Below are 25897 nucleotides of genomic sequence, written 5' to 3' on the forward strand. Positions count from 1 at the left end.
CTTTGATTCAAAGGATTCTCTAAATGGAACACATGCCTGGTAAAAAAAAACATAATACTGTCTAATAGTTAGCAGCAAGTGTTTGGAGTTCATGTAGATGGTCTTCCTCAGGATTTGATCCAAATTTGATTCTAGGCTGCTTTTTAGGTTTTACATTAACATCACATTTGAGGGTGAAAATGAGAATGTAGCCTTAATCACACATCAGTGTTCAAAACACAGAAATTTAGCAGAAAAATCTATTTATTTTAACAGAATTGTCTCAACTATTTCACAAAGTAAATCAGCACAGTTTTAAAACGCGCTTTGAAACAAATTCACACCAACCAATTGCAAACCATCTTGAGGGAAGGGTGAGCTGGAGAGTCCAAAACACAGGAAGCTATTGTAGCTTATTAGCTGTGTTGCTCCATCCATTTTCCCTCTTCTGTCAGAATATAAACTGCCTTTCAAAATAGACAATAAGTCAGTAATAAGACAAGAGTCAATAGAACAAATACATGTCTTATTAATAATAATCGTGTGAATATATTATCCTGTTAGCGAAAGATCTAGCTAGCTTGTTAAATGACAGTTAACTGACTAGCACTAGCATAATCCAGGTTGGCAAACATGTAAGAGGTTGGTTCCGTCATGAATAGCAGAGCAGGTGGACCCAAATGCAAAGACTGCTGGCTGATCAAGGCTGAAGGAACTTCTTTTATTCTGAGGCTCGTGCAGACAAAAAGCAAAAACTGGCTGAGCTGAGCAGAATACAAGACACAACTGAACAGTGAAAACTGAGCAGAACATTGGATCCAACAAAACTGAACTACAAATCAAGAATTAAATACAAACTGAACTTATCAAACAACAAGGAACAGGTGGCAAGACACAAGGGCAGGCGGGGAGCTGATAGGCTGAGGGAAACACTGGGAGCAGGGCAGGGCTGACGAGACTGATACAGGGAAGGTGTGAAGGAAACAGCAGGCTGGGGAAAAACACTGAGAGCAGGGCTGGGCAAACGAACTTGATGCAGGGCAGGTGTGGAAAAAATGGACTGAGGAGGAGTGCAGGAACACATGAGGGAAACAGAGCAACAGAAAATCAAAACCCAGAAAACACAACACTCTTAATACAACCTAGCATCTGTTAAACCATCCAAGAATAAACATGAATATAAACTCAAGTATACAACACCATAAGATAACCAATAATGCAAGGCAGTCCTTCAAAGATACATCTCAATTCATAAAAGAGCAAAATCATATGACCAAAGGGACTGGACAACAGAAGTGTAACCAAGAGAAGAAAAACACAGAGAGTCCAAAAACCATGAGTTCACCAGCTACAGTTTTTCATCAACTAGCCCTGCAGTGGTCACTTCGTCACCACCTATTCCAAAGACTCATGGATGAAACAGTAATAAACAACAAATCAAACAGTTTACCCTTTGGTGTCGTCTCGACGTGGCACAACTTGACATCTCTACCTTCGCCCTCCTGCCAACTCCCAGGTGTTTAGCACCAGTGACTAATAATACGTCAGGTCGCCCCACCCAACCCTACCCCGTGTGATGTCAATACTGACCCTCCAATAGGCTTTTGAGGCTCATGAAAGACATGTGACAAGTAGGAAAAACACAGGTGTAAATTATGAAATTAACAATGGCTGAATTCCATTTAGCTATTTGGTTTCAGTTTCCCTGTATTGCTGGCTCACTGGGACACTTGAATAGAACAGAGCCATCATTCTGTAAAAAAGGCCCTAATCTACCAAACTAAAATACTTATCAGAACACTTACTGACACAGACAACTTCAAAATCACAGTTGGGCTCACTCTCAACATGATGGTAGGAGATGAGACTTAGCACTGATAACAGTAACCTCTGATTCTTCTTTACACTCTTAATATCGTAGGCATGTTTAATGCGTGCAACATGAATTTAAATTCTTAGTGCGTGGACCTTAAAAGCAAGCAGTAGTAAAGTAATGTGGTTCAGAGCCACTGGGCGATATCTTGTCTTTTCATGTAGCTACACAATGATTATATAACATAAAGGTGCAATGAAAAGAAATGACAGAAATTAGGGTTAAGGACAGAAGTAAAAAGGTTTTTTCAAACTTGAAGATAAGAGCACTTTAGAGCAAGTAGAGGAGGACGATATGGCAGAGGGATCATTTATGAAGGAAAAAGTGTCCTTTCTTCCTTCAGAGTGCTGCTTCAGTTCTTTTCAGACTTTCACTTATTCAGATTTAATAATATCTGTAATATAAAGAATCTTGAAATTAGGGTTTTGTTAAAGAACAGCATTTTAGATGATGAGTCATGTTGAAAGTCATGACACTTTGCTTAGTAGTCTTGGTCAAGAAATGATAGATTGTCATTGGTACTGATCAACACCCTGTCAACAAACAGCAGATATATTGTACTAAGTATTTTTTTCTGTTAAAACCTTAATAATTGTCCTATTTAATGGAGGCAAAACATAAAAACTGCCAAAATATTATTATTATGGCGATTAGACATTTAGAGTAGGGGATGTCTACATTTTATACTATTTCTGAGGGAATTTTTAGGTATTATGATGTCATAATCCGGCTCCTAGGCCATGACAAATTTGCAAATGGACACAATGGCGTGTGTCAGTCAGCAACATCACTGATGTAAATGTGAATGCGTGAGCAGTGGGGTGTAAGGTGTTGTAAAGCGAAAACAAAGCTAAAGTCCAACAAAGGCAAAAGCAGCAGCTGCTGGCTTTGATGAATCCAAGTGAGAGAGAGCCAGAACAACGCTGGGAGTTGGCCTTTTATCCTATGGGAGCGTTAGACCCAGGTGCTCTGAATCTGGCTGGCAGCCACAACCGCATTCCTCTAGTAACTTTATAGACACATAGGAAAACACAGTATCTCATAACCACACGTGTATCAGTACAGTAGGTTAGGTTAGACGAGGGCTGTCACAATGTATAATATTGGACTTTTCTGTGCAAATGTATTATATTTGCACTATTAATTATTATGTAATTACTACAATGATGTAATTGTTGCTCAGACTATGCTATACTTTTCCAATATGACCCTGGTATTTATTTTAAAACATATTTAGTCTGCAGTGGAGTTCACAGCTGTGTCAGAATGATGGTGGAGAAACTGTCGGCCTTGAGGCTCAAACATGCCAGATGTGAGAAATAATGTGTCATCAGACTCTATTTTTTTCAGCCTGTACAGCACACTGTGTTGTAGGTGGACTGATGCATTAGCAGCACTGCATGACCGCACCACGGACGATTGTCACATCTTCTTTTTTAGGACTTTACTACACCAGACCTGAAACTATACACTACTTATACAGTGACAATACCTCTGACCAGTTTTATGCTTCCTGTCAGATGAACCAATTATTTTGCACTCGCTGCATCACATTTTAGTCAGTTTATCCTGAAACACAACAGGTCGCTAGTCAGTCTGTTTTCAGGCAGGTTCCTTTTTTTTTAGCGAAATGACTGATGCTTTGACACGCTGGTTGCAGGTTTTGAAAGTGTGTCTTCATTTTCAAACGCAATCTGTTGATGAACATCGTCAAAAAAGAAACATCAGACCTTTTCACTCAGGGTAAGTTTTACAAAAGGATTGGTTGAGTTGCAGGGTGTCTGTGAGGAGGCAGGGATTGTATGAACCCTGATGTTTTTGTTGACCTACTGTCTGTGAGATATTTAGTGTTTACATTAGTTTTCCTATTGTACAGTACTCTCTTTGACCTGCAAGTCTGGAACTGATAAATATTGACCCGAGTGCAGACAATTACATTGTTTTTATTCCCTGAGATAACTTCAATTTTTCAGTGCTTGCATTTCCAAAGGGCAAGTCTCTGTGTGTTTGAAATCTAATAATTAAGACACAAAAGGTACTTCTTTTGTTTCCTTGTTATTTTCTGGAAGTACCTCTTCACTACACATGATTTTCTTCCTTTTATCTGCAGGCAGGGCTATGTAAAATGCCTGGGGGCTGTTATTTGTAACTGTAGTTGTGCTGCTTTAAATTCTTTTCAAGTGCAAATATATTTTCCTTTTTACTCTGAAACTTTAAAACTGTAATAATTTAGTCAGTGGTTAAATTTTTGGTTTTCTTTAGTCACATTTTTACTCTTAAAATGAGAGATAATTACACTTGTTTTCAGGCAGTGTTATGTGGATTTCTGTTTCCAACAGAGTGTTGTTATGCCCAAAACCACAAGAAAAATCTTTGAGTTACTTCAGTTGCACTGGAAGCAAAAAAACTCATGGTACCCCCAGATTTTATTTTTCTGTTTGAAGAACAAAAAGGAATATAAACCTTTATATAAGATGAAAGACACTTCTCAGGATGGATTGGAGAATAGAACTAGGGCTGGGCAATATATCGATATTATATTGATATTGTAATATAAGACTAGATATCGTCCTAGATTTTGGATATTCTAATATTGTGATATGGCATAAGTGTTGTCTTCTCCTGGTTTTAAAGGCTGCATTACAGTAAAGTGATGTCATTTTCTGAACTTACCAGACTGTTCTAGTGGTTCTATTATTTATCTTTACCCACTTAGTCATTATATCCACATTATTGATGATTATTTATCAAAAATCTCATTGTGTTAATATTTTAAGAAAAGCACCTATAAGAAAAGACTATAGTCATCCTTACAATATTGTCTTGATATCAAGGTTTTTGGTCAAAAATGTTGTGATATTTGATTTTGTCCATATCACCCAGCCCTAGTTAGAACTGCAAAAGAGGAAAATACATTTTCGTGATTTAGAAAACAGATAATCAAACTAGGTTAGTGATTGTAGAAAAAGAAATCTGTCATACAAAAGCAAAAACAACTTGTTGATGGTCTAGCGACTACCAGAGGCTGTCTGGTGTGTGTCTGTGGGAAGTGCCAGTAAATAGTCGCAGCCATGTTGTTTTGATTGGTTACATTAATGTTACTGTTCGTCAGACCTGAATATCTAGTGAGGTGAGATTTGAAATTAAGAGCATGCCTTCTCGCTTAAACATTAACAGCTTCTGCTCATTTCGCCTGGATTTCTGAAGTTACAGTAATATTTCTACACATGCTTATAAGTTGACAGAAGACGGTATTGGTTTTTATTTCTGCGATAGAAGTTAACTGTAAATGTTTTGGGGTGAAGTTACTTGTTAGTTTAGTTTTGTTACTAGTTTAAAAAAAAAACCCATCAAAAAACTTGTTGCCCTGAGTTTCTGAATGAAACTGAATGATCTGAGTTAAAAGTACAGGTCACACTTTCTTTCTACCACAAACTACTCACAATTTCTGGCTCAATTTCCTCTACCTAAAACTTTTTTATGCACGGATACAAATGTTTGGGGCATTTTGCCTTTGTTAGATAGAGACAGTTAAGATAGAGACAGGAAACACGGGGAAATAAAGAGAGAAAGACAAAAAATGTTTCCAGCCAGAATCAAATCAGGGAGGTTGCAGTTGTACAGGATACACCTTAACCACTAAGCCATCAGGACACCCGTGTATCGTCATATTTAAATTTCGTGGCATCATGCTTGCCTTACAAAACTTTGAAAGACACAAACCTACAAAACACAACCGCAGCAGCAGCAGCAGCAGCAGCTGCAGGGATCCTCTCCGTTACAGCAGTGCGCTGCAGGTTTAAAGCGGACTTTGGGTTTGCAGGACAGACAGATTCCTGAGTGAAATGCTTCCCTCTGTATCTGCTTGCAGGGAAAGCTAAGTAGGCATCCAAGTAGAACTCCAAATCCAGTCGGAAACACTACAGCCTCTCAGTGTGAAGCACGTCCTTTAGAGAGATACTGGCAGCACTTCTCTTACAAACATCTAAGCAGCTCGGCTTACTGTGTGTTTGTCTTTCATGTCTTCCTTGTTTGGGGCAGAGCGTGAGTAAGCATTCCGCTACTTTTGGGCAACTACCTGCATTTTTTTTTTTTTTTATTGATGTAAGATGAAGGACAGAGGGGGATTGTTAGAGCAGACATGCTATCAAAAATTGAGTGCATAGTAAAAAACGAACTTCCCTCTCTTCTTTCTTTTTTTAATTTTTTATATTTGACTTTTTGTCCTTTTCTACCTGCTGTTTGCTTATATATTCTGGTGTTTGATGCTATCCAAAAACCCTGCAGTATATTTCTTAGGGGTAGAAAAACATGTGGTGTAAGAAATATTAGATTCTCAGCTAATTTTAATGTAAATGTCATGTTTTCTGAGCTCTATAGCTCAACTATACACTTAAAAAAATGACATCCCAGTAATGCTCAACAGTTGCTGAACAACTTTGTCAGTTTTAATATCCTTCAGTCTCATCAGTGCTGCTGATTCTGTCACTGTCCTCCAATATAAGACACAGTGAAACTGTAAGTGACTACACTTCAGTACGGACAGTTAGGCCCAGTTTCACGCAGTCATTTCAGATTTACTGTTTACCGCAGCAGCAGTGAGTATTTCTGCAGGACACCTCATGAAAATGTCACATGCAATTAACAGAGAAAGGAGCAGTTCGGGCTCTAAATAATTCAGACAATGGAGCGTGATCTGGAAATTGGCTCCAAATACTGCAGCGCTGCACTTTCCCCTTCACATATCTGAATTTTTCTTAAGGGCTGCTGCTTGTTGTGTGGAATCTGGAGTGCTATCAGTTCCATTCATTACCATATCACACTTGTGCTATTATTTATTTAAAAGGTGCTGTTTTTGTCATTTTCAAAAACACTGATGGGGATAAAAATAATGTTGTTAATGATGTTTATAATGCCAGATCCTGATTGGCTTAAGGAGCTACTAACAAAATTGAATCAGTCTGGTTTCAGTGGAAAGCTTCAGTGGTCCCTTGATAGTCCAACAGGGGCACTCCACCAATTTTACAAATGAATCTCAAGCCCCTGTCAGACATGCACCCCTTTATGTGAGCTGATGGCAATTTAACATCTTGGTCACATGTCATGTCACGGCAGTGTGGCTTTATGTAACGCACATTTTGCAGAGAGAGAGGGAAATGTTTGTCTTATGCCTTCTAACATCACTGTAATAAATGTAATATCTCAATCATAATTTCTTATGCACAAAAGTGGTTTAAGAAACTAGGAAAGAGTGTGAAAATTTGAAGGCAATTTGAAGGCACTGAGGAGAATGATTTTCTCGTGTCAGATCAGTGTGTAAAAAATATTTTTCCCTCCACACTGCAACTAGAGCAGAAGAGGTTTAAAAACCCCCTAACAACCATGGTAATAATCAGACCAGAATACCCTCTCTATATTTTACATTTTCATTCATGTCAACTGTCGAATAAATGAATATCCAGTGAAACACAAATAAGAATTAAAGAGTAGCAACTTAAAATTCAATGTGCATGTCAGACTATAAAACATGCAGTAGAATTCACTCTAATAATGTTAAATGATAAAGTTGACAGTAGCGGCGTGGCATGCACCCCTCGTGCTCACAATATTATTAATTAAAGTTTTAACATAAAAATACATTTTAAAATCCATCAGTGATGCAGACTGTGAAAGGACAAAAAAAACTTCTTCCCTGCTATCACAACATTTTTAACTCTGCTCTCTGTTTCATGTTCCCTCTCGTGCATCAGGTGCCAAATATGGTGCGAGCATCGTCTCTTTCAGTAAATGTCCTGTCATGTCTGAATGAAGCCGTAAGGAACATTTACATAAAAGTCAACAATGTCTGAATGACAGAAAGGCATCACTTTAACAAATAGATGAAGACAGAGATTTGTCAGCTAAGCATGTGAAAACAGTTGTATGATGTCTTTTGTGGCTCTGAAGGGAGCTCTCTAAAGTCTGATGTCATCAGGTTTCTCTCGGATTGAGTTTGTGGAGTTTTCTTGTAAAAAACAACTTATGTTCACATTCAGTGTTTCTTATCAAAACTCACTGTGTGTGTCCTTGAGGCCTTAGAAACATCCCTCCTTCTTTATATCCATGTTTACTTTCTAGCAGTCCTCTTCTTTACCAAATTTAAAGGTGCACTGCTACACTTCTTTGCATGTGAATGACACCAACTGGTGATCAGCAGAATAGCTTGAAATGATCAGCAAGAGTGTGTATCATGTGTAAGAACATGGCTCCATACCACTACTAGCGGGCAAAAACTCCCCAGGGTACCTTTAAGACTCCAAATTTGTAATTGAGAACGTGTTACAAACTGGAGGTGTGGGGTTTTAAAGAGCCTTTATGGAGTTGCATTATGGGAATTGGTTTCCATTGCTGTTGGAGCATGACTCATACTGTTTGAGAGGTTTTACATCCTGATACCGGGGGAATTCTGAGGGCAACACTAAATACTTTTGGGACACTCTATATGATATGTTTAGCACTTCTCAGCCTGTAAACACTGTTGTACAATGTCTTCTGTGGCTCTTGAGGAGCTTTGTCAAGTCTGAGAAAATAACCCTGGTTATGTCATAGTGATGTCAACAAAGCTACATTGGCCTGGGCTTGGAGACTATGAATTTGTAAAAGAAAGCCTGCATTACAAAGTGGAGGTGTGGAATTTGGACATTTACTGTAACAGGGAACATCTAACAAAAATATTCTATTGGTTGTATTATGGGAAATGTAGGATCCAGCATCTTTTGAGCTTGACGCATACTAAAACTCAGGATATGCTGGCCTGTGCTGCTTCAATTTTGATCCATTTCTCCTTTCAAAATGTGTCTTTTGTGAGTCCCTCAACTTTAAGGAAGCAAAAATGATATCATTGAATACCCCTTTCATTTCTAACCATGAAAATGTTCAAATTTAAAGATAAAGAAAACCAGTATTCACCATCAAAAACTTTTAGCCTCCCAAACAAAATTTTATCCACTGTTATTATTCTACAATAAAAGAGCACTTTTAAGAAAATTGGTAGTCTGCTCCCTTTGGTAATGTCTTCATTATTGAGACAGATGAAAGGGATACAATGCAGGTATTATAGACCCAAGAGAGTTATTCTTATGGGACTCAATCCAAGGCCAGAAGTGATGAGGGTAATAACTATTGCACCACCGCTGGATTGAATCCACACTGATTGTTCCATCTTTCCTGTCATCTCTCCAGCAGCACACCATGTCCGAACAGGCACCTGTGAGGTGGTGGCGTTGCATCGCTGCTGCAACAAGAACAAAATCGAGGAGAGGTCACAAACTGTGAAGTGCTCCTGCTTTCCCGGGCAAGTGGCCGGCACCACCAGAGCTGCCCCGTCATGTGTAGATGGTATGTTCCAGCAAATGAATATTTCATAGGATATCTACTGTCTCTCTCTCTTTTTTTTTTTTTTGCTGATACTTCTTTCCACAAATCTTGAGGATCTCATTTTTGCTGAGATCATCATCAGTGTTTTAGCACACACTTCCTCACTTTAGTGTAATTACTTCTAGAGGATGCTGTCAGGGGGCAACATATCATAAGAGTACTATGGAAAAATGTCACAGTTTGTTGTCTTATCAGATTAGAGAACAAGACCAAACAAAAGAGCCACATCAAGAAGCTGAGCAAGCTTGAAATTGATGATCAAAATGCTTGTCATTGAACTCACAAAACTGACAAAGCTGATCCTGTTCTTCAATATATAACGTCCTAACTTGACACGCCAGATGGTTTGTCACACAGAACCATCTGAGAAGTCCTCCTCAGAATCTGTTTGGAAAAGGGCAGGCACTTTCAAAAAATACTTGGCAGGTGATTGGATGAACCATCTGTCTATCATCGTCTTACCTTGTGAGGCAGCTGGATTTGCGAGAATCCTCAAAGGACACTGATTGGTCTGAACCACCGGTGGTTCACAAGTGCATAACTAGAAGCCTGACAAGATGGATTCTCGCATGATCTTCCAGAATGATGTATCTGCAGAGTTTGACGCCGGACGGATGTTTTTACATTCATCTGCTGAAAGTGGAAAGTTTCTCTGGGCTAACTGATTTTAAAGGGCGGGCCTACAAGCATGATTTGTGACATCACAAATAGTTTGGGGGGCAGTCCTGGTACAATATTCAATTTACACAAGTGTGATGTGGAAACTTGAAGCCTTCAGGGAACAAACACTGAGAATAGACTTTACAGTGAAGTAGGAGACATCTTGTGTCCAGCAGTTAAACTTCTGAAATTAACAGTATTTGCTTATTTATAGATTCTGAAATTTGTAATGAGGTAGAGGGAGTAGATTTTAAGGATTTTAAAGTGGTAATTATAATTTTTTTGTGGGAAAAAATCTTATCAGACACACATTATTGTTCCAAGTAGAGTATTTTTATATATCATGTCTGGAGGGGATCTTTAAACTATATGTTCTAAATTTTGGCATATTCCAAATCGCATTAGCCCATTTTTGTTTAAACAGATGACAAATAAAATCTTGATCTAACTTAATGAAACCAATATGAAGTTTCTTCTTTCAAAAAGTAGTAGTAATAGTAGTAGTAATAGCAGTAGTGGTTGTAGTTGTAAAAGTAGAAGACATGTTTTTAATGTTACTGTAGTAATAGTATCAGTACTAAGTAATTCAAGTACAGTAAATACTCTTATCCTTATGATAGCAATATTGTTGTTAGTGCTTTTCTCACTTTTTGGTCAACATTACCACACATATATTAGTCAGCTGATTGACATTATAAACCGTATTAGCCTGACATAATCTTGCTAAATTTGACTGTGCACACTGTCTGTTAAATCTACAAGCATTACAAAGAGGCTCTTGAAGGTTTTTTTAATCACCTGTGAATGAATGTGTAGCTGTCCACTGCAGACTGTAAAGTCAATCACCCAGAGGGTTTCTTAGCATGCTAATGTGTCAGACCCCCGACTCGGCAGAAGTGGTTGCTTCACTTTTCTTCTGAGAAGCGCAGGTTTCTGGCTAAACTCTGGACCCAATCGTGTTTGACCTATTCCTTGACATTTTAGTATTGACATTTTCTGCAAATTAGAGCTGTGAGCCGCTGGCCTCAGTTTAAAGCTCCACGGGTGATCTCAGAAAAAATGATCAGCACTTAACCTTTTAATTATTCTTTCTTCTACAACCAGGGATTACCTTTAGCTCCACTCTGTGTGAGACAATCTCCTCTTTATATGAAGATAAATGAAGCTCAAGACATCTGAGAAAACTTGAATAGATTTGAATGTGTAATTCAGAAGAGGTAGCCCCAGAAAATACCTGTAGATTTTATTGAATGAAGTTTCTAAAAAAAAAAAAAAAAAAAGTGCCCTGATCAAATAATGACTTTTGACCTAAACACACATTTGAGTTGGACCCCAGACATTGAGATAAAAGTAAGAAAAACTTAAAGGGCTCCCAACCTAGTTCTTATGCTTGCATATATAATGAAGGGAAACTGTGTCATAAAACTACATCATCACAAATAGAAAAAAACTGGTATGCATTGGCTAAGCCTTTGTTTTCCTTTAAAGGGAAGTAGCCTATTGATGCCCTCAGTATCTCCACCTGTCACATGACAGATCACCTTGCAGGTCGAAGCTGTCCCTAAAGAGTCTAATGTACACTGAGTGTTCAAACTATTTGAACCACATTTGCTTCTGATTACTCAAACTTGAATTACATTACCACTCTGTGTGAGGTACAACAGGCTTAAATATGGGAGAGAAAGTTATACTGAGCATCAATATCAATGTAAAATCAACACATCCTTGTCTGTAAAAGTACTGTAAGGTGACATGTGACAGAGCTACCAGGTTTGGACTCTTATTCTGCTCTTAAAGAGGCACTGCTAAACAAAATTAGCAGTGTACTTTCATAAAGTTAGGAGACTTGCAAAGACAAATTTTTCCTTAGTCTCCAACCCCAAACCAAGGTTACCCTAACGCTTAACTCCAGAACCTCCTGAAGACATTATTCAACTGTTTTTTACAGGCTAAGTGCTCCCTGAGATGAGTAAACTGATGTGTAAAATTGGGGGAGTACCCTAACAGTAAAATTACAACTTACTATCCACTGTACAGTTTGAGTTAGCTAGGTTCCCCATCCTTGCTAAAAATATATGCTTTGGCCAAACTGAAATGAAGTATCAATGTGTGTTCAAGCAACCATTACTGATCATTTATGAATATGAGTTCAAGGTCAAAGCAAAAGATTTGCAGGCAGCTTTAACACCCACAATCAAAATAAATGAATAAAAACTCTGATCCATTTTTTGCTTCCAGATGTTTCCAGTCTTTGCTGCCTTCATGTTTTTAAAGCATCATTAACCGTGAAGTGAAATGTACCCCATGTCCTCAATGTATGTTTTGGTATCAATATCCCCATTTCATTTCACGAGAAACCTTTGTGGCTTTTTAATAGCTGGTGTTGCACAACCACCATCTGCCTGTCGTTGACCTGATGCACTTCTTACACCGTACTGCTGCCATAACCATGGCTGTGTGATACAAATTGATTCCCTTATGTTGTAGCGTATCCATTCTATGCAATTTACTCTAGTGGGGCTCCAGTGTTATGTGTGGATTATAATAACCATCCTCTTCATTAGGAAGAACACTAATGCTGGTGGAGGGGGATGTGGAATGTAGATAATGACCTTTGTAATATGACAAATTTAAATGATGTCTTGTACAATGGAGTAGCATAAGCTTAATGCTCTCTTTTATGGAGGCAAATGAGGCAGTGTTCTTGCTGCAGCTGAAGGTTTTCCCCTCACATGGAGTTGCATCTTTTTTCAGTTCTTATCTTGAACACGTGGATATCTACAGTATGTATGACAAGGATCCTGAGACTTGTGTGTTTGAATACTCGGAATGCATTACATTTCTCTTACATCACTTACCTGAGATAGCTGTCAAGATATGACAAGACATGATAAGAGGCAACTATGATGATTGGATTGGTACTTGAGAAGACGTCTCATTTTAGGCTCATACTGTCACGGAAATGCTGTTCTAAAATAAATAAAAGGTCATTCTAAAAAATGTAAATTTGTGCAGAAGTTTGGATTTAAGCAGCAAGCAGCTGCAGACAGTGTAAACAAAGATATTTCCTTCTGTTTGCTCTTTGACAGTTGTAGAAGTATTCAGATGGTTTACTTAAAGCTGCAATTTTTATATTAACAATGGACCAAATGACTCTATGGAGCATTTTGTCATCTTTCAGCTCATTGCTTTGGCTTTGCAGCCCACAACTGTTTTGATTTAGTCTCACCACTCTCATAGTGTCATTTTAAACTGCAACAGGCAGCTGTTTTTTTTGTTTTGTTTTTTTTTGAGCAAAAAAGCTCTAAAAACCCATTGTAGACAGCAGACAGCCAAGTTAGTGACTAGCTGGTGACCATAGTAGGGCATTTAGCAGTTAAAGTTACAGATATTTTTGTGGAGAGCAAAACAGAACTAAAAGAAGAGTTAATATTAGATCAGATGGCCAGAAACAAAATGAAAGCTAATGTTCCGTGTCTGCTAGGCACCACAGCTTGCTGCTCTGCCTCCAAGTGACCAAAAAAATCTATTTATGCAGTTTTATGTAAGTAAGATTTAACAACAGGCTTAACAGTCTAATAATTATTGTAAAGGAAGTGCAAGGCTGGTTTTTACACAATTGAATGAGTGATACCGGCCATGCTGCTAAACCAAACTTTCAAACTAGCACACTATCAACAATATCAACTAATAAGATGATAATAATATGTAATAATATGTGAGTGCTGTGTTGATGCTGCTGCCCGTAAGTGGCCAAAAAAATCAATGCAGGTTTAAGTACAGTACTTGAGTAGTGCTGTTTGACCTCCATGTCTCTCTTTTAGCCTCGATAGTGGAGCAGAAGTGGTGGTGTCAGATGCATCCGTGCCTTGACGGGGAGGAATGCAAAGTTCTTCCTGATCTGAAGGGCTGGAGCTGTGCTACAGGGAACAAGATCAAAACTACTAAGGTAAGTTTAAGAAATAAACAAGTCTCTTTAATGATACAATATTCAAACCTGTTGAATCTGACCTAACGCTCTTAGGCTGAACTATTCAAGGTCAACAAGTCGGGGCTTCTATTACTGGTATCAGCAATGGCTTTACGTAAAAACAGCTAATGTTTGCAGTCAGTGCCCGGACCCCCAGGGGCCTGTAATCAATGGGCTGCCATGTCTCCTTAGCACTTTCAAGCCACTTTGAGCACCCAAACTGGCCAATTACTCACTCCAATTACCTGCTTTTAACGTAGTAACACGATGCCCGTATCCTTCACTGTGTTATGACGACCCATAGACTTCAGTTCTGCCTCTCTCCATGTACTTAATTATTTAAACTGCCCGCACCACACCTGCCTGGAGCCAGGAGCCTGGAGCCTGGGGCTATTGATTCATGGACTTGTCGGGACCTCAAAATGGGATATATATATATTTTCTTTTCTTTAAGTGGTCCAGGGTTCTGAAACAAGCCCGAATGTCTGATGGTGTCTGGAAATAGATTTTGGTAATTATCAGGTCTTGATAAGAGTTTGATCTTGAAGTATGAAAGCTAAACATCTTTTGTTGTCTTCTTTCACATGGACACCTGGAAAGATTTCTGCGGACAGAGACCAGCTTTGGTAATGTCAAGATACTTCACAGCAGAGTCCAGGTGATTCTTTTTTTGATTTGATTTCTTTTGTTTTGTTTTAATGTTGACATATTTCAAACATTTACTTGCCTTTAATCATTGTGGTAATAACTTCCAATGGATTCCCAACAGGGATCAATAAGGTGTCTTACTTTATTGTACAAAAATAAAGTTGATTTATGATTTATAGAGTCATTTCATATACCGTCACCGTTTCGGTGCATGCAGTCGTATGAGGAATACGCTCTGTGACCTGATCAATATCTGTCAAAATAGTTTGATAATCCATTTACTCTGAAGTGCGGAACAATAATTCTAGAGTGAGAGTTCCACCCAGAACATTCTGGCAGAGCACCACTAGCATGCTCATGGGTATGTTAGCCTAGCAAAGGTAACATTAGCCTGGTTACCCCGGTTACCCTGTAATGTTGCTGCCGTCAGAATGACAATGAGAGACCCATAACACTGACCGAGTGCAACGCTATTATTAAAATATCTCTGCAGTGAAACGATACTGCGTCTCCCTGTCCCCCTCCCCTCTCTGTGACGGTCGGCTTTTCACTGGGCCTTTGAGTGAAGTTGTTCAGAACAATGAAAAATGTAGTAAAAAAGTAGTTAAAAAGTATTGCAGTAAAAGTAGTGGTTTGGTCTGGTCTCTGACTGATATATTATTATATATGACATCATTTGATTATTAATACTGAAGCATCAGTGTTTATGCAGCATGTTGCTGTTGTAGCTGCTGGAGGTGGAGCTAGTTTGAACTACTTTATATACAGTTAGACCGTAAATCAGCATAAAGAAACTGTCAGCAGATGTCCTGACAGGCAAGAAACATAAAGGTTGTTTTGCTTTTTCCACTGCAGCACAACTTAACTGTTTCGGTAACAGTTACGGTCAATGAGCCATTGTTGGATGTTTACATTTTTTAAAATGAAAGACCAAAATGTTATTTTCTACCTTTCTTTTTTTTCCTGCTGCACCAAACCATGACCCCAAAACCGAGGTACATACTGAACCATGAACTTGGTGTACCATTACACCCCTAATATTTGAACTATAACAGTGTGTTCAGACAGAACACAAAGCCTTGTGTTACTTGCGCCAGTTGGACCACTAGACCATTTGTATTTATTCACCCCAAATAGCCAAAATACATCACTGTATATTAGCTGTAAGCTAGCTAGTAACAGCAGGCACTGACTGTGTCTGAGGAGGGTATCTTTGTGTTTGTGGTCAGTTCAGCCTCTGACTGAACTGAGAATTCACCAGGAACTCTGCTTCTTTCTGTCATTTCCCTCCAGTCTCTCTCCTCTTTGTACAAGTACAGAGTACAGAAGTACATTTATAAAACTCTGTCATACGCCCAAATTTTTTGCTCATTTTCAACTTGGCAGACACGTATTTGCATCTTTGCATTTACTTTGAATGTAATCGCACCGTGCTAAAAATTCGCTTTGCATTTGGTCTGAACACACCATAACAGTTAGGGCAAATGGTATTATTAACCACATTTCCCCATAGTGTAACTACACTGGAGATAGAGAGAGGAGTGAAAAGAGGTGCACAATCCAAAAAGACAACAACCTGTTCAAAGCATCACCATTACCCAACGGATTTATCTCGCACACCTTTGAACTCAGCTGGAGAAACAAGTTTCTTAAGTTTCAAATCTTTCTGCAGGCTGCTTGAAGCAGCAGGGGGTCACGCTTTCTTCACCTCTTCTGAGCTTTTGGGAAAACAGCACATACATGAACCTGGAACTTCCAGCTATACTGACCTCTATCGCTCTGTGTCATAAATGCATTCATGCAGACTGGAAACACCTTAAGAATTTAAAATGTAAACAAAGCAGTGACTGGCTACTATGAAGCCTTGGACCCAGTGGCAAATACAGTTTTTCAGTTTGGAGCAGATCTCTGAATGATGAATAGCGTCTGACATGCAAAGATGTCGATCTGTAGCCTTAAAATTTGCACATTTGCAGCCCCAAATGGCAGCGAGAGGAGATGGTTTAAATTGTGTCTTATGGATGTGTAAACATAGAAATCCTTGAAGGTGACATCAGTACACCGCATACAGTCTGTGATGCTTTATACCAGAGGAATGAGAGAGAATAAAGAGGAGCACTCACTACAGTTTACAACACTGTTTTTACTGCTCTCTTAATTTTAAATATCACAATTTAATTTGGGCACATTAGAAAGTGTGTAGTGTGCTTTGGGTTTGTATAAAAATGAGACAATTCCTGTGAGAATTGGTGCAGTCTATGTATTTATTTCAGTCCATTCATCTCTCAATGTGGCTTCCTGCTACAGTCTTTTCTGAAACTACCACTGCGGGGGCGCCAGAGTCAGACATTTTTAAATTTTATACAAATTTTATACAATTTTATACATAGTGTCATACGCCAAAAAAAAAATTCACACAAGTATCTCATCCAATCAATTTAGATTGTTTCGATGAAACCAATTTTTTCAATTAATTTTAGATGGTAGGTATAGGGTTGGGGTTTGAGAGCATTTCATCAATTCCACTTAGTGAATCCGAATCCTATCAAATCCCTTATTAAATTGGATTTGGTTAAGCTGTTAATATTTTTCAAGTAACAAAAGTTATAATTTACTAAAACTCAAAGATGTCTAATCACCTTTCTCAGCTGAGAGAGCAGAAACACCATAGTTTTTAGAGGCAGCCTAATTATGACACCTTATTTCCACAAGCTACAGTACATGATCCAAACACTGGATGTCCCAATGTAGAATTATTAAGTTGATAAACTTAAATTACTGCTATGATATTCAGAGAGGTTTAACTAGGAGTTTTAAACTCCTGAAATTGACATAATGCAATCAGCGAGATCATTTCTCTTGAGGAGAGTCACTCTCTATTGGTCTTGTTGAAAAATAAAAACAGTCTATTTGCAGTTTTAGAGTGATGTTTCTCTTCCTTCACAAATTATCTTTTGCTGACCACAGACAGCGGCTAGCAGACCAGACAACAGCAAAAAAGTTTCATTTCAGCTGTTACAAACTAAGGGCCCTATCTTACGCCCAGCGCAGAGCGGCACTAAGCGCAAGTCTCTTTGCTATTTTAAGACCGATGCAGTTGTCATTTTCCCGTCCAGCGCCCACGTTAAAATAGCAATGGCTCTTGCGCCCATCAGTGCGCCCATGGAAGTGTTGGTCTAAAAGTAAGGTGTGGTCAGAAGCATTGCTATCTTGAGGCAGCAGAGAGCGATTGTGCTATTGACCAACAAAAACATGGTCTAAAGTCAATGGCGCAATGTTTCACTGTTATTTTAAGGGCGCATTATCAGGACAGTAATATGCACCTACACAGGTGGGTGCACAACATACACTCTGCTTGTTACACACACAGGACACGCAGCAGCGCACAAACATGCAAAAGGTAACAAATAAAAGGATTACAATGTGAAAGATTATTATTGTGTATATTAATATACTTTAAAAAAGTCATAATGCTTAGTCATAATATTTATCAGAATTAACTAATCGCAGTAATGATGGATTAAATTGTTTAATTATTTGACCAAATCGTGGCAATACACGGATGTGTTTAAACAGGCGGGCAACAACGGATCAGACACAGATCGACTTTCCTGCTGCATCAATACATGATGACATGAGGAAATAAATGAAGTGAAAACAATGATTAAACTAATGAAGGAAATAAATCTGCACAGCTTCTCGCTGCTTCCAGCAGCAGGATCAGGACCTTGGAGAGCTGATCAAGTCCTGATAATTGTGTTGATGATTCTTTACATGATTGAAATGAATTATTTAATTTTTGAACAATATTTAACAAATATTCTTTAACATTTTTGAGAGTACAGTGATCAGATTTCCATACTTTCAGCAAGTAAAACCCTGCTGATTTGACCTGTTACTTCATGACTGAACAAAACGATTTTACAGAAACCAAAGCTGTAATTAAAAAAATAAACCTTTTCAAAAACTAAACAAAGATAAATTTGCAACAAATGAATGAACAGGATCTTCAACTGGTGGTCTGTGGCTGACCATGGGAGGGTCCAGGAGCAGCAGAGGCCAGTGTGCTCGTTATGGATCATGCTCTTTCCCTTTGCGCACGAGCAGATCTATTGCCTCTGCAGAGAAGCGCTCCTTCTTACTACTTGGCAAATGCGCCATCATAATAGCAATCCGCCAAGGAGCAAGCGCACCTGGCTCTTAAAGGGAATGGGAGATGACACTCTGATTGGTTTATTGCATGTTACGCCGAAAACACACCCATGATTAATTACGAGACTATGGACAACCCCTTTTTCCGCCGTTAAAATAGCAAAAGTGGATTTGGACACACCCTAAATGCAATTACGCCATGCGCTTCAGACCATGCGCTTTAAATCGTTAAAATAGGGCCCTAAATCTGCTGCCAGTGATGTTTGTTGTAATTGGCAGCAAAGGTGACAGTCAGCGCTGGCTAAAAATGACAAGCCTGCTATCCAAATGTTCGTCTTCATCTATATTTGCAAGAAAAAAAAAGAACATAACATAAGATGAAAAGTTCAATGATCGGGATATGAAGTGGAGCTGGCTATCAGAATCTTGGTATGAACCTGCCTGTTGAGAGACTATATTTAGTCAGCTGGTGTCACCAGAGGACTTCTGAGATGTGAATCCGTTAAACTTTCAAAAAAAAAGTGTTATCTCTTGTTGCCACTTAGGGCAGCCGAGGTGGAAAGTTTCCCAGAGCAAATCCACTGCAAATATTCAGTGACAACAGCTCAAATGATCCCAGTGCTATGACTGAAAGCACTTTTTTCTTGTGGGTGTTTGTAGCAGATGCAGGTTTTGCCGTCGCAGTAATAAGTAGGCCTGATAAATGAATACTGAATGTTTTTTTCTCCTACTAGCCTATCTACTCTTTGATGCTAATCTGCTGAATCCATACACAACCATTCAAATGAATGGGGAGTGACATATCGCCAACGTATTTCATAAGTTTTGATTTGTGATGTTTTCTGTTGATATGAGAAATATGAGATTCTCGCCTAAAAATCTGGCCTAGTGCAGCTTTGAAATGGTCATACTACTATATGAAAATCCCAGCCTTGGTAGTTACAACGCAAAACATATTGCTGAGAAGGACACAGTGGTGTGCCAATTACACGGCTGAATTACACAAACACAAGCCTGTGCACCTGCTGTGTTAAATCTTTCAGCCAACCTTACTTCAGGCACTAAATGGAAATGCATCCTTTGCCAGTTAAATTAGCACTTGTCAGCCACCAATTCAACAAACGCAACACCCACTGAAGACTTAGTTTTCCTCTCAGTATTTTTAGCATTGTTTCAGACAGTCACTCAAATACTGTTAATGATTTTCCTCCCCTCCTGAAGTGAGACATGGTGTAGATCAATCTCTGAAGACATTTTCTCTTCTGACAAGGAGCAGCCTCGCTGTTTGTCTTTTCAGTGTGGAATTATTCTCAAATTAGTGCCACATTAATCACAGTGACAGCTCAGAATGTAAATGACTCTGTAAAGTGAAGAATTTATTGCAGCCTGCTCAGCGACCAGTAAAGTGCTGCAACAAGTTAAATTTATGGAAACTCTTTACCCTGTGTTTGATATGATTATATGGGTTCTCTTGTCAATTGATGGCCTGATGGTTTTTGGATTGTTTTGCATTACTGCATAATTGAGGATGATTTATATGACACTGTGCAGTGCCACGCTGCTGCTTTGGACTGTTCTGTGTCAAACAACCTATTTGTGAATTAATCTAACCAGGCTGTCAGAGCTGTCTGTTTCTTATCAAAAGTTCAACATCAATAATGGATCCTTACAAGTTTGGCGACGGCTTCCCGCAGTCCGTCAAAGCTACGTGGCGGCTGACAGAGGGTTGGAGTCGATAGCGGATGTTGTTATGAAGGTTGTTCCTCGAGAGTCTTTTCCAGAATGTACTTTTTGGAGGAGCAGAGGAGCTGCCAGTCAGCCACTGGGCTTCATGACAGGCAATTTAATCTCAAGGAGTATGGAGGTCTTCAGAGTATCTGACAGCATCAAACTCAGAGAGAAAAAACCTCAGTCTGGAGCACAAACCCAATTCACCAGCATCCTTTATCCTAAATGCTGTGTAAAATTCTCACAGATGAATGTGCTGATACCTCAGGCCAACGTAGGTCTTTCATTAAGTACTGGAGTGACACCGACTCTAAATTAATTTTCCAAAACCACCAAACTACATTGAGGTGTTTTGTATCAGTTGATTTGATTTCCAATCAATTAAGATGATGTAGAAATCATTGACAGGTTGACAGTAAAGCCCCTCTAAACTTGGCTCCAAGTTTTCATGACTAAATCAGTAACAATCAAAGTTAAAATTAGTGTCATTGCTAATATATTTAAGTTAAGTTTAACACTTGCAAACTCAGCTAATCTGCTTCAGCAGGACTGTGTGTGCATGGTTTGATCACATATGATTGACAAGGCATCCAGTTCAAACCATTTTGAAAAGTAATGACAAATAGACAATTGTCTCTCCAATCTCTTGTGAAATAACCAAAACTGTAGAAGTACCTGAGAAGTGATTGAGAGAGTTGGGTTTTTAGGGCCTGCGGTCTGTCATTACACAGCAAGATGTTGATAACAAATGTTCTTACTTTCATTTATGTTGATTGGTGTGAACATACATGCTTTCCAGAGGATGAACCCCAATGCTTTTGGTGACCCTTGACCTTTCCTTAAGCACCACCATCAGACTCAAATTTATACTTGCTCTCAAGAAATATCAAAATCTAATTGCAGATTGTCAAAATTTAGCACTTTCACACTCCCAGTGGATGAACCATTTTCAGTTTGGCCACATTATACATGGTCCTGTAGCGCCACCTACAGGTCACTAGGTCAACTTGATGCACAAGATATTTAATAAGGAGATTGTCATCATATTTGTGGGGCACATTCATATTTCCAGTGGGATGAACCCCTTCAATTTTAGTGACATAGCCTTTCATAACACCCAACGCAACAGACAGAAAAACTTAACATTTAAGTCCCATCACTGGTAAGGCTCTGCCAATAGCATAACGCTGTTTGTTTCATCCACTTCTACCGATATAACCTCTAAGGGCCACCAGTAGGGGGTTTTAGACTTTTGCTCTTATTTTTCCTTAGAAGATAATGAGTTTTCTCACAGTGGCAAACATGAAAAGTAAACTGCAAGAATGAAAAGAGGCTTCTGTGATGAATAATGCATCTGTTTCTGTAGATGCTTCGCCAACATCTTTGACATGTCAATCAGTGTGGGCGGGAGTCTCATGTCTTCTGTCTTGGATTTCTTTTGATAAAGTTAAGTTTTTATTATTGCCGGTCAAGCTCTTTTCTTTTTCTGTTCAGCCATTAAATCTATCCCTGCTCAGTTATATTTGTGTTATAACGCTCAGACAAGGAGGAGGACATTTATAATATATACAATATGTGTGAAAATGATATCAAGTATTATTAAAACACACTAGAATATACCCAGTGTTGCTTGTTGCTGTAACTTTGATGGCTCTGATTTCATTCTAACTTGTTTTCTTTTGTCACAGGGGAATCAACAGTTCTTTGTTGGATCATCAAAGGAGAAGAGAGCAATGCAAAGGACCTTTCTGTAAATAAAGACTTCCTTTCTTCTGGACTGCAATTAATCTTTGGAAAACTCTGAATGCTTCTTCTTGAACTCTACAGACATCCAAAAAGAGGAGTAGATCCTACTGAGCACTTCTTTTTGAAAGACTCCATATGATTAGCCTTACCGGACAACAGGATTTACTCTCTGACATTGTACTGCTTGTAGTGGAATACAATGGTGAACTTTGCCTATATGTTTCTAGAGTGATATGTCCTTTACTGGGGATTTTTTTTTCTTTCAACCAGGGTGACAGCAGGTCAGTATGTTGTAAGCATTGCAAACATTCAATACAAAATGAAGTGATTTTGTTTTATCAGTCAATTGTGACTTTCATCTCTAACAAAGTGTAGTTGCAAAGGTTCAAATATAGATGGAAATATGTAGTTGAGCAGCGGATATTCAGGGTGGTTTTCAGAGAAATACACAACCACATCACAGCATCAATGCTTCATTCGCTCTGTGTGACTTAACACACAAAGTTTGATGTGATTATGCCAGAAAAACTAATTTGATTATTCAGTTTGAATCCCAGCATATATTATATATTATATGTCTCCCCTGACAGTTTTTTTTTATAAGCGAATAGACATATAAATTCAAAAATAACCTAGAGGTGAGAATAGATATGGATAAAAGATATGTTCATATGCCAGAATGCAACATCATCTCAATATTACTCATATCTCATAACTACAAAAGAGATGCAGTACAATGTCAAAACAAGTGAAACTACCAGCTGTTAGCAGACAGAAAGTTGGATCCAGTTGTGGTTTGTTTTTCTTCAGAAAATCACTCTGCCATTTCCTACTGCTTCTGCCAATTTGTTTTTTTGTTTGTTTGTTTGTTTATTTGTTTGTTTTTTTCAATCCCAGCTCTGGAGTTCAGATCTGACCAACCTGACAACAGGCGTGTAAATTAAACACACAGCATCTGGTCGCTGGCTGGGTGACGACAACAACGTTCCCAAAACTGTTTTCAACTCAAGTATGACTTGCTGATCACCTTTCAGTAGATATCGCTGACACTTCCTTCGTCTATGTAAGTGATGACAACAGTAATAAACTATGGTTGTGTAACTAAAGGTTTGTGTGTTTTAACCATCTGTATGCTAAGGACAACCATTTAAAAACAAATTAATGTTTCAGGCCCAAGAGTATATTGGTAGAATCAATAATGCAGTAGGTATAATGACAAAGTGATCAGGTTAGCAGGGACACTAAATCCAGTACCTTTATGAAGCCTATCAGGCTTTGTGTTAGTGAAGTGTTGATTCAGCTGGTAATTTTGGAGGCTATACTTTGTTGTGGTGTTGGGTGGACTGATTTGTACTGAAAGGTGGTTCTGTCACAGGGATCGATCTTAACTCTCTAAAAAGGCAACATACAGGCAGAGAGTAGTCGTAGATGTTAATGATGGATGAATTAATTGTGCAGGCCTCACAAAGTGCAGATTAGTGCAACAAAAAAGGAAAAAATAAATAAACAAAACCATTTACAATAAGATATGTAATTCAGTAAAGCTGGAAGCCTCAAGTTTCCACATCACACTTGGATAACGTGGTTTAGCTATCTGAGGGTCATGCTAATCTAGCATCTTGAACAGAAGCAGCTGCTTGGTTAATGCAGGCTGAGAGCTGAGTGTCAGCCAGCAGGACTCTAATTACACGTGCTTCCAACAAAATCAACACAAAAGTGATGAACTGTATAAGCGACACTCCCCTGCTTTGAGTATAAATGTATTTTAGTGGTGGTAGTAAATGAACTGATACAGTTGGAGCGACAGTATTTGTGCATCTGTTGCAGCTGAGCAGCTGTTTCCAGCAGCTGGACAAACGTTAGCTACAGTGAACACACACATCATTCCCTCATGTAGATCAGGTATGAAGGTTATTTCATATTAAAGCAGACAGACTGAAGGAGAGATTTTGGGGGAGATTGGGGTAACATGTTTTATATTTATTCAATAGCAGTACAGGTTAGTTACGATAAAAGGCTACAACAATTTTGATTCAATGTTTATTAATTGTTAGATATGTCCAACACATTTAGTCTGATCTAATTATGTCCTCTAGTGTCCTCTTAGCCAGTTGATGAATAGATGGTGATAGATGGGAGCTCCGCAATTTTAAATAAAGTCATTATTTTGTGTTATTTAGTTTCTCATTCAAGTAACTTGGTGTTTACTTGATCTGTTCTTTTAACTATTAATATACCCCACTCTGATTTTGTGTTGAACATAGGTCATGTCAGGGGTTAAAACGGTTTTATAATGGAAAGATGTCCAACATATTTCATAAATTATTGATTAACTGATAATCGATTGTTAAGGCGGTGGTATCCCTACTGCCAGCTAATGTCAATCAAACAAGCCTCTGACACACCTCTCCAGCCGACTGAGACAAAAAGGAACATTTCTGATATTTTTCTAAAGATATTTCTTCATTCAAATTAAAATGTGATTTCAGTTGGACTTCAACTGATGGTTAGACTATTCACTTTTACTACTGAATGGTTCTAATGCCACACAACATTTTTTGGTTTCCTACTTCTACCAAGGCTTTTATAGTACTTCTACTTTTTCCTGTGCAGAGCCAGTTTTTCAGAAGAGCTCCATGATGAAGTCAGTCTTGGTTGATATGAGATTTTTGATAGAAATGTAATCTCTTGGGATCAGAACCACAGTGCCTATAATATATTTTGGTGAGCATATGATGGTTGTAATAGAGGTGGTAAGAAATTAAATTAAATACAAGGAAGGGGCAGAGGTTGAATGGATTTTTTAAGGATTCAGTTTCATTATGTTTGTTAGCTGACACAGTTCAGACTATATCAAAATCCTTAATAAGTTCATGGTTCACGATGACACTGTCTCACCTACAGATTTCCCAATATTGCACATAATTTTGTTGCCTAGATGAGATCTTCTTAAATGTTTAGCCGAGGACCCCAGTGAGAAATTAGATTTCCTTGCTCTGGGAAACAGTCTTATTAAAAATTCTCATATCCTCGTCATAAAGGGACCTACCAGCAACACGCCTGTAAGTCAATTTGGATATCAACCCACAGTTTAAGAAGTGCTGCTCCAGATTACTGTTGAGGATTTTCCACACTTTGTTGCAATGCTGACACCTCTCAATTTTCACTTCTCTTTTGGGAAATTACAAAAAAAAAAAAAAAAAAAAAATTCCACAACAGCAGAAATAGTGTAATCAGGGGGTTATTCAGCTGCACAGAGAAATGGGACATTTAGAAATAAAGGACCCGACAACTTTTTCATGTATTTATCATTTTGCAACATGCCCTCTGCGCTTGCTGTAGACACTGTTGCTTGTCTCTGCCTGTCAAACATAGTTACACTGAATGACTCTGTTTCCCAGCCTGCTATCCCTTTCCAAACAGCCAGTCTGTGAAATGTGCTACACAAGAAACAGAAGACAAGTGCCGCCTTGAGCATCTCTCTCATGTTTTACAGCGTCTAGCAGAGGAGTGAGCGCCTCTCTCAAACATCAACCTCTGTCCGCCTTTACAGAAAGCATCCGTTGGCAAAACTGCAAACACAAAACTCTCTCCACGAATCAAAAGGCCGTGAAACTGCTGGCCTTGGTGTGTCAAAACAGTTTGACATTTCCAGGGTCAATGCCAGACTCCCTGTTGGTAACTGAGTCAGTTTGGAGGAGCCGGAGGAGTGTCCGGGGGTGGGG

General features: G+C 38.7%; 1 protein-coding gene and 1 long non-coding RNA gene across 4 annotated transcripts in view; one reads left to right on the plus strand and one right to left on the minus strand.

The window, feature by feature from the left end:
- The window catches only part of LOC137175905 (uncharacterized), a 59516-nt gene extending 50468 nt beyond the window's left edge, over positions 1–9048 (minus strand). The window contains exon 1 of the long non-coding RNA XR_010925744.1: positions 1430–9048. This is a non-coding gene — a long non-coding RNA (uncharacterized lncRNA). The remainder of the gene's footprint in view (positions 1–1429) is intronic.
- The window catches only part of LOC137175903 (chemokine-like protein TAFA-2), a 76878-nt gene extending 51490 nt beyond the window's left edge, over positions 1–25388 (plus strand). For 2 of the 3 annotated variants that reach the window (XM_067581840.1, XM_067581841.1), the window contains exons 3-6: positions 9074–9229; positions 13753–13877; positions 14499–14556; positions 22115–25388. In XM_067581840.1, coding sequence (XP_067437941.1) covers positions 9074–9229; positions 13753–13877; positions 14499–14528 — 311 coding nt within the window. In that variant the 3' untranslated portion in view covers positions 14529–14556; positions 22115–25388. The remainder of the gene's footprint in view (positions 1–9073; positions 9230–13752; positions 13878–14498; positions 14557–22114) is intronic. The other variant, XR_010925739.1, reaches the window with a different exon arrangement.
- The last annotated feature ends 509 nt before the right edge of the window (positions 25389–25897 follow it).

Source organism: Thunnus thynnus, chromosome 23 (assembly GCF_963924715.1).
Source record: "Thunnus thynnus chromosome 23, fThuThy2.1, whole genome shotgun sequence".
Lineage (NCBI taxonomy): Eukaryota > Metazoa > Chordata > Actinopteri > Scombriformes > Scombridae > Thunnus > Thunnus thynnus.